The following is a 9,312-nucleotide window of genomic DNA, read 5'->3' as shown; positions in this document are numbered from 1 at the left end:
TAAACACACATATATCTGTTTATCATTACAAAAGAAAAAATGGAAAGATAAACCAGAAAACACTAAAGTTGGATACCTGCAAGGAAAGGTGGAAATACGGAGTCGGGTAAAAGGATATAGGAGGGTGACACTTCTTGGAATATACCTTTTCATACAGTTCTGGCTTTGAAATTCTTAGTAGCCTACATGTTTTATTTCCAAGTAAATAAAAATTAAATAAGAAGGAGGAGACAAAACCCAAGTAACACTGAAAGAAAATGGACACAAATAAATCAGAGTGTATTTTAAATGATTACTGTAACCATAACAACCAAAGGCAGAGGAAAGAAAGAATGAATCCATCCTTGTAATTTATGAGCACAGCGTTTGGTTCTACATCTTGAGTCTGGGACAGAGAAGGATGTGGGGAGGGGAAGCCGAAGAGGGCGGAGGTCGATTCTGTACTCTCCAGTAGGTTCGTTTTTTGTCATGCTATGTAAGAGGCAATTTTGAAGCAACATTTTGTGCCTCTGGTTGGGATTCTGATAGGACCTACGGTGCATTCCAGCAGATGATGGAAAAACCTCAACATAACAAAAAAGGAACATCAGACACACACAAGACAAGACAGAGTAGGGGAGGTGGGTTTGTATTCCCTGTCGTATGTGTCCTTCCATCTTCAAAGCCAGCAATCCCAGTACTCCTACCTCTGCTTCTGTCCTCACATCTCCTTCTCGGTCTCTGAGCCTCCTGCCTCCCTCCTTGAAGGACACTAGTGAGTGCGCTGGGCCTGCCTGGCTGATCCAGGATCATGTGTGTCAAAACCCTTACTTACCTACCAAAGAGGACACGTGCAATGTCCTCTTGGCCACGTAAGGGGATGTGTTCACGGGTTCTGGGGATCAGGACATAGGACATTCTGCCTCCCAGAGGACTATTGTTAAAAAATGTCACTATCATAGCACAGCAAGAACAGAGAATGTCAGAAGCTGGGAGATATGACAGCTATAGCACTCCCTGATCTTGAACTGGATCCTTTTTTGGAGGAGAGAAAGGCTCCAGGATATTCATTTTTCTATCAACTGACAAAATTGGAACTTGGATCGTTGGTTAGATGAAAGTATCCATATAAATTCACAAAGTCAGTTAATGTACTGAGGCTCGCTCGGTAAAAGCACACTCCCCACTCTTAGGAAAGGCACGCTGGAATACTCAGGAATTTTAAAAACCATGATGTAAGCAACTTGCTCTCACATGGTTCAGAAAAAGTCATTGTGTGTACACAAACACACAAACGGAGAACAAGAGAAATGATGAAGCGAAGGGGGCAAAATGTTACCAATAACAAACCTGAGAAAAAGGGCATAAGGTATTCCTTGCACTATATTAGTTTTTGCAATTTTTCCTAAGCTTGAAATTATTTCCAAGTAAAAAGCTTAAAAAATAAAAATCATCGATCTAACCTGTTACTTAGCCCCAAACTTCTGAGTTTACAGGTTTGAAGGCCTCTAAGGATGGGTGAATTCAGTATCTTAGGAGGCAGCCTGACCAATGCAGGTCAATTCAAGGAGTTTGGAAGTTCTCTACAAGATGAACTCTGCGGGCACTTGGGTGGCTCAGTCAGTTAAGCATCTGACTCTTTTTTTTTTTTTTTTTAAAGATTTTATTTATTTGACAGAGAGAGATCACAAGTAGGCAGAGAGGCAAGCAAAGAGAGAGAGAGAGAGAGTGGAGGAAGCAGGCTCCCTGCCTGGCAGAGAGCCCGATGCAGAACTCAATCCCAGGACCCTGAGATCATGACCTGAGCTGAAGGCAGAGGCTTAACCCACTGAGCCACCCGGGCAGCCTAAGCATCTGACTCTTAATCTGAGCTCAAGTTTTGATCTCAGGGTTGTGGGTTCAAGCCCTGCATTGGGCTCCATGTTGGGCATGAAGACTACTTAAAAAAAAAAAAAAAAAAAAAGAAAAGAAAAAATAAACTCAATTTGCTGGTGCCTTTCACCAATTGGTTGTAGCTCTGCCATCTGGTGTAGACAGACTAAGTCTTCTCATCTTCAGATATGAGGCAAGCTGTCAAATCGCCTTAGTAATGTTTTGCAGGCTTCAAGTTTCTTGTCAGTGGCCGCTTGAGTCTGTTTCTAAACCTCCTCCCTGGGATGCATTTTCTTTTGTCAGAGTTGCTCTTAAAATGCAGCTTCCATGAGAACACAGCACTCCAGCTGGGCCCATCCACTCAGTTTGATTTTTCCTTCCTCTTCCAACCACACTCATCCTGGGTTACCACAACCTCTGCAGGGAAAAGTCCTGTTAAGGACAGATATTGATTTTCGGACTAAATCAGTGCTCGTTAAGTGGTGCTGGGCTGCCCCAGTGGGACTCCTACAGCAGTTACCTGGTAAAACGAAAGGAAACCCTCGGGTGAGCTTCTTGGCCTCTGACCTGGAATCTGCCCTAAGGCATTGCCCTTACCACCTTTCCTTCCCACACAGCCAGGGCAGAGACCGGCTTCTCTGGCTGGGGCTGGTAAAGGTGCAATGCAGAGAGTGTGTTTAATTTTAGGGAGGGAGTTGGCTGCAGCAAAGCCCTAGCTCCCGGGACTTGGAGCCTCCGAGGAGGGGGGACAACATCCTACAGTGCAAGTTTTGGAAATTCCCAAAAAAGGTGTTTGGGAGACTTGCCTAGGGTTATAGCTCACTTCTGATGACAGCAGACAAACTCTGGAAGTGAGTTCTTAGATTCTGGTGTTGCTCAGAAATCAGCGCAAGGGACCTTGGGAGCCGTCTTCCGAGGGGAGTCCTTTAAGGACTGTATGTAGTTTCAGGATCCATCAGGCTCATCTTTGCCACATTCTTGTGGGGGAAAGTCCATGATGAGGGTCACCTTTGGCATGTTTTTTGAAGAAAGTCAATGCTAATTGCCCTCGAAGCATTATTTCCTCAGACCGTGTAAGAGAATCTCCTTTCCTAAGGGCATTAATCCTTTAGTGGGGACCTCACTCCTACCAGTGCCTCTAGCCTACCTTTTAGTGTGAATTCACCAGCTGTAAAAATGTCAGGTCACTAAACAGCTGTTGCTTTTCAGGGTGAACTGTCTCACATTCAAGGCAGTAGGAGAGCTGTTCTCTGCAAAAACGCATTTTATGAGAGTTCTTAGTAATGAAGCTTTTATTATGGTGGAGGTTTGAGGGAAGAAAGACAGGGAGAGAAAAAGGACAGGCTCTTCTTGTGAGCCTTCAGATGACAGTCAACTTGCAGAAACTATCTTAAACTGGAAAACCTAAAAGACTTATCATCTGAACTCCCTGAGCATGAATTAGCTCACTAGTGATTTTCTGACCGCCCCACCCCCCTGCCTTCCCTGCTTCTGAAGAGTTAAGGAATGGATAGCAAGATCCTTTGGGTGTAAGAGATAATGAGGAGGTTTTAGAGCCAGGCTAAAGCCGCAAAGGGTCCTGGTCTGAACGGAAGTTCAAGGAAGCATGAGAAGCGAGCCTGTTGGGCTTTACACACAGGGTGATACACACGGATGTGCATGAGCACACAGGGTGATACACACGGATGTGCATGAGCTGGGGAAGTCAAAGGGCACAGTAAGTCATCCAAGTGAATTTAGCTAAGGGGGTATGTGAAAGGGAGTAGGACAGCTTGACTTGATTTGGTTGGAAAGAGTCTTGGTCATCCACATACAGGCTTTTCTCTTTTTAAGCAGCTGGTGGAGACACTTCCTTCTCTCCCCTGTGCCTGTCTTCCTGAGTCACAGCTCAGCATTATGATCACTTCCTCCCTGGGCACCTTTCCCATCCCAGGAAAGTCAGGGAGGTTCCTAAATCTGATTGGACTCAGGAAGGTTTCTCCACACTGGAGGTGGAGGTAGGGAATGGGGTGAGGACACTAACAAAAGATGCTCACCATCCCATGGGGGCCTGCAGGTTCCTTTGCCTTAGCTATGTCCTCACATGAGCATAATGGGTATAAATGAAATGAGTGATGTACTGAAGGTCAATACAGAACTGTTTCTTCCTCCTTCCAGTAAAAGACACTGTAGGCATAGAAGCATAAAAAACAAATACTTTATGTAAATGACATGAGAGAATTTTACTTGGGGACCTTTTTCCCATGGGGGAAGAAAAAACATACCAAGGCTTTGATAAAAATAAAGATCCCCTTTGTCAAAAACCCCTAGTGTACAATCCTATGTACATGTTGTTTGTTTGACACCATGGAAACATAGCTGATTGCAGTAGACAAAAGCATGTCAGGGAAAAGACCAAAAAAGGTTAGATCAAGGTTTTCCCCCCAAGACCACTGAAAAAGAATCCTGATTGGTCACTGCTATGGAAAACATGAAAATCCTTATAAACAGGAAACGCCTTCCTCCAGGGCTTCCAAACTTTCTCCAAAATAAAGAAAATTATAGATTTTAAACCATCTCTTCATGGTAGATTAACCAGGTTTTTGGACTTCAGTAGAGTTTGTATTAATAGGGGTTACAGGATGTAGAGACAAACTAGTATACACACCACTTTTGAGAAAATGGGCACCAACCCCAACTTGGTGATGGTCTATAAATGAAAGCCCTAGAACCCTGACTTTAGATGTACACACAGTCCAGTGGTTCTTGAAGCTAGCTAGTGATTTAGAACTGAATGGTATTAAGCAGCCGTTAAAGCTTGGGAGTTCTTATTTTAGGTTTACTACTTGGTAAGAAACAGCTGATGTTATTTAAAAAAAAAAAAGGAACAAGAAGAAAAATTCAGAAAAGTCAGAACTTGATCTTTTGAATAACTGTGTCTAAACTAGTTTATTAAAGACTATCCTTTAATAAGCCTCACATAAGCCCATGTTAGATTACAGAAACCCTGGAGGGTTCAAATAGCTTCATCCCTTTAACAGAAGCACATTTTCCCCCAGCAATGATTTTTTTTTTTAAGGGAAAATGAAAACATAAAAGGAAACATAATGATCTGAAAGTTTCATATTTTTCTCTACTTCTATCAATACTCCATGAACAACTGAGTTCACATTCAAATGTACAGACTGTTAACTGTACGTTCAGTTTGTGGGACGCAATGAAAAAACTGTCTACAACGCAGAAGGCTCTCTTCCATTGGAATGCCCTGCGTAAGAGAAAAGTAGTAGTCTTTGGATACCATGCAGTATCCATGGACTAGATGAAATATTAGATGGTTGACAATTTTAAGACTATCATGAGTCCATTCCAAAGATCAGAAGTACTTAAGTCTGCTATTAACCACAGGACAATCTGTTTTCAGCTTGACTTCAAACTGGGTTGAGGATGGCCAGTCAATGTGGGGCCAAGAAAAAGCTCTAATTTTCAAAGGATATAATACACATCCCTTGCTCTGTATAGATGACACTTCTCATATTGACCTATATCATAAATTAATTTTAAAAAAGGAAATGCTGGGCGCCTGGGTGGCTCCCAGGCTGGGTTAAGCCTCTGCCTTCAGCTCAGGACATAACCAGAGTCCTGGGATTGAGACCTGTGTTGGGCTCTCTGCTCAACGAGGGGTCTGCTTCCCTCCCAGCTCTGCCTATTTGAGATTTCTCTGTCAAATAAATAAATAAATAAATAAAATCTTAAAAAAAAAAAAAAAAAAAAAAAGGAAATGCTTCTGAGTGCCTGGGTGGCTCAGTTGGTTGAATGACTGCCTTTGGCTCAGGCCATGATCCTGGAGTCCCAGGATAGATTCCCGAACTGGGCTCCCTGCTCAGCAGGGAGTCTTCTTCTCCCTTTGACCCTCCCCTCTCTCATGCTCTCTATCTCAAATAAATAAATAAAATCTTTCCCCAAAAATAAATAAATAAAAAAGGAAATGCTTCAAAATGAAAACGATTTTCATTCTCGAGACATTCTTTTCTGTACTGCCAGCTGAACAATTTCACCAGTAGCTCTACTGAGAAACTGTAACTCTATGGAGTCATACAAAGAGGTTATAGAAAAGTGACAGAAAGGGGTAGCATATAGTAGTCTGTGAACATATTGAATACTACCAAAGCAGAAAACTACCATTCTAGGTCTGGTACATACAAGCTAAAAAATATGTATGTGTTCTTGACTTAGGAAAGAATTGTCAGTATTTAAATTTAATAGTACAAATAAGTTTGATAATGCTGTTTTAGTAACTCATAGAAAGCATATACATACACCCAATGAATTCATCTCTTTATTGCATATTGTTTTTTTTAAAAAATGTACAATCTCATAACACATACAACATTTTTTTTTCTTGGTACTATAACAACAGTCTTGCACCTAGAGACTAAGAGGTTCCAACTACTAAGCTAATAAGATACAAGACATATAATTAAGTTTACAAATTATAATGCTTTCTTTTTGGCATTAATTTAAAAAAACAAACAAAAAACTTTAAAATACACACCCAAGAGAGAAAAGTGGCTACTTACACCAGCACCAATCTAAAAAGTAGATTTTTTTTCAACAATGGCACATGGAATTACCTGCACGAAGCTTTGGGGGAAAGAAACCAAAATGGAAATGGTAAAGGAGGCCTACCAGGATGGCCAAATCAAAATGAGGATGATTACAAAGGGCAAGAGGGACACGCTAGGGGCTTGCTCCTCTATGTGACTCTCCATCCACTTGTCCATTCCTTAAACTGTAAAACAAAGCCATTTTCAAAATACAGTTCCAAAATTGAGCCAGACCAAATTTCTCTTACTATAAATAGAAAAGAAGATAGAGGCACTTTTGTTAAGGAATAGACACATCCATCATCGTCTCCCATTCCTCATCTCCAAGCCTCTTGGAGCAAAGTCTCTGTCTGCCTCTTTAACCCGGTGGATTTGCAGACCTTGGTTACTGAGGGCTGGGGAGCACAACCTCTGCGGTGAGTTTATGACCTTATTTGCTAGTCATTCACTTCCATAAAATGGGTTTGCAATGAGGGGGGAAAATGTAAAAACCACTGCTCTTGACCACCCTTAGAGCACTATTTCACAGCTTTCAGATAGTGCAGAGACCTTCCCATCTGCACCAAGCATTATAGTTTCTACAAATTATTTTTAAATAGCATGATTCCCGTACAGTGCATATTGGTATTCTATTCACCCCTTTATCCCCATTAGAACATAAGCTCCTTGGGGCAGGGACTTTGTCTTGCTTCTCACTGTAGCCCTACTAAGCCTGGCACATAGTAGGTGTTTAATAAATATTTGTTAATTGACTGAAAAACTCAATTTAGTGAGTAAATAATGTTCTAGTGCAACAGGACAAACTATTCTCTCCACAGGAAACCCAACCACAACACGAATGATAGAAAGAAAAGAGAGAATCTTAGCCCCCTCCCACACTACAAATAAATAAAGCAAAGCCAAAAAAAAAAAAAAAAAAAGTAACAGTCCTCTTTATATATAATTTAAGGATATTAAGAATTGGTAGGTTAATGGTAAGCATCTATATTTTATTTTCTAATGTTCATTGTTTTTATTCATTTCTCCCTGAGAGCTTCATCTTTTGGACTGAAATTTTACAGGTAGCTTTACTGACACACAATTTAAAATGACAACATATAAACAACAAACCACTTCAAACATACTTAGAGATAAATAGATCTTGGCATCTCTGTTGGTGTTGTTGACATTTTGTGCATTCACTAAGTGTCCTTTAGTCCAGACCCATACTGACAGAAGATGCAGCTTGTCCTACAAAATAGGAAAAAAAAAAAAAAAAAAGGAAAAAGAAAAGGTACCCCATAAAAAGTTTTAAATAATTTTTATCCCGTCAGAGAATTCCTCCTTTTAGGTCTTGGGTGGGAAATTTTATTTTTAAAGTTTATATATCTATATTGTCGAACAATAAGCACATTCTGGCAATCTTGTTCTTTAACAAGAGCGCGAATTGCATTTAGATAAATAGTGTTCTTTTCAAAAGCAATGTAAATAAATCTTCAAGAGCACTTGGCAGAGAACTTGATGAAATCAGGGGGAAAAAATTGATGCCCAAGTTTTAAATATATAAAAAAAGTCTGACATTCTACATAATTCAGATTGTGTGCAAGATGTTCTCAATGAACATTTACAGACTGCACCCCCACACCAATGTCGGAAATTCTAAGCTGGTCCTATCAATTACTGATGCAATACACCAGTGTCACATTGTCAACTATCAAAAACCATTTTAAATCTATATTTTTCCAACACTAGTTTTATCAATGAAAATAATTTCAAAGTATACCAAGCTTGGAAACCATAAAATATTTCTCAAGCCTTTTTTTTTTTTTTTTTTGCTTTTGTTTTTCCTTTTTACTCTAGGGAATGTCTCTGTCACCTCTTTCAGGAGATTATATTGTGCTTCTGAACAGCCATGGCGTTCAGGGGAAGAAAATGAGCCATATTCAATACAAATGCATACACAAAAGTTTCTGAGCACATACATTAACATAGATTTTTTTTTTTAACCATACATATAGGTCTCCAGACAACACTCAGACTTCTATATACATTTTTTTAATATATATGTACACATACATTTACATACACACACATTCACACATTCACTCACAGATGAAAGAAGAAATTGCCACTGTTTGGATTGCAAGGCAGTGTTATGAAAAGTTCTAGTCACTTCAAAGGGCTGCTAATGAGCGTTCTAAAAAAAGTATCCAAGGAAAATTAGAAATTAAGTTTTGTGACTGGTCTCTCTCGGCTGCTGTCCGTCATCTGGTTGGTAATACGCTTGCGATTCCGTTTCAGCTTAGAAAGGTCTTTGTCAAATACTTCTCCTGAGCGTAGAGCTGAAACCAGGTCATCGAACTCTCCACCCTCTTCACTATTCTCTTTTGCTTTCCTCATTTTACGTTCCCTTTCACGTTGTTCTTTGAGCTGCAAATAGAAAGCAACCTTTTACAGAAGTGTCGAAGTGTTTTGTTTTCAGTGGAGATGAAGTCCTTGTAATATGGCCATACTCCAGTCACATCAACCCATGTGCATCCAACAGCTGCTAACGCCCTCGGACCTCACAAGAGACGGGGAACTGGGACTTGAGGTCTTATTGTAGAAGCAATGAATAATGAAGATTAGACACTCACCATCTAGAATCTAGGTAAACCTCATGATATTCTAGTTAAAACAAGAGCAACTAGGACAATTCCTGTGCCTATCATGGAACGAGGAAGTTATCACTGAACAGACCCCAAATATTAGTTTATTTGATAGTACAGAGAGACTAAAGCAAACGCTCATAGGACCACTTTCCTCACATCTAAGGCTTAGCTTCTATCTCCTGTGGATGCCTGGAGCTGGCTACACATGGGTTATTATTATTAAAAACCAAATTATACATGCATTAGAG

General features: G+C 40.3%; 1 protein-coding gene across 3 annotated transcripts in view; it reads right to left on the bottom strand.

The window, feature by feature from the left end:
- Window positions 1–6,148: 6,148 nt before the first annotated feature.
- Window positions 6,149–9,312, bottom strand: part of DAAM1 (dishevelled associated activator of morphogenesis 1) — a 162,900-nt gene continuing 159,736 nt past the window's right edge. For all 3 annotated transcript variants that reach the window (XM_059182222.1, XM_059182224.1, XM_059182223.1), the window contains one exon: window positions 6,149–8,843. In XM_059182222.1, coding sequence (XP_059038205.1) covers window positions 8,634–8,843 — 210 coding nt within the window. In that variant the 3' untranslated portion in view covers window positions 6,149–8,633. The remainder of the gene's footprint in view (window positions 8,844–9,312) is intronic.

Source organism: Mustela lutreola, chromosome 7 (genome assembly GCF_030435805.1).
Source record: "Mustela lutreola isolate mMusLut2 chromosome 7, mMusLut2.pri, whole genome shotgun sequence".
Taxonomy (NCBI): domain Eukaryota; kingdom Metazoa; phylum Chordata; class Mammalia; order Carnivora; family Mustelidae; genus Mustela; species Mustela lutreola.
Note: the sequence above shows the minus strand (reverse complement) of the source record. Positions and strands in the feature narration are given on the sequence as shown.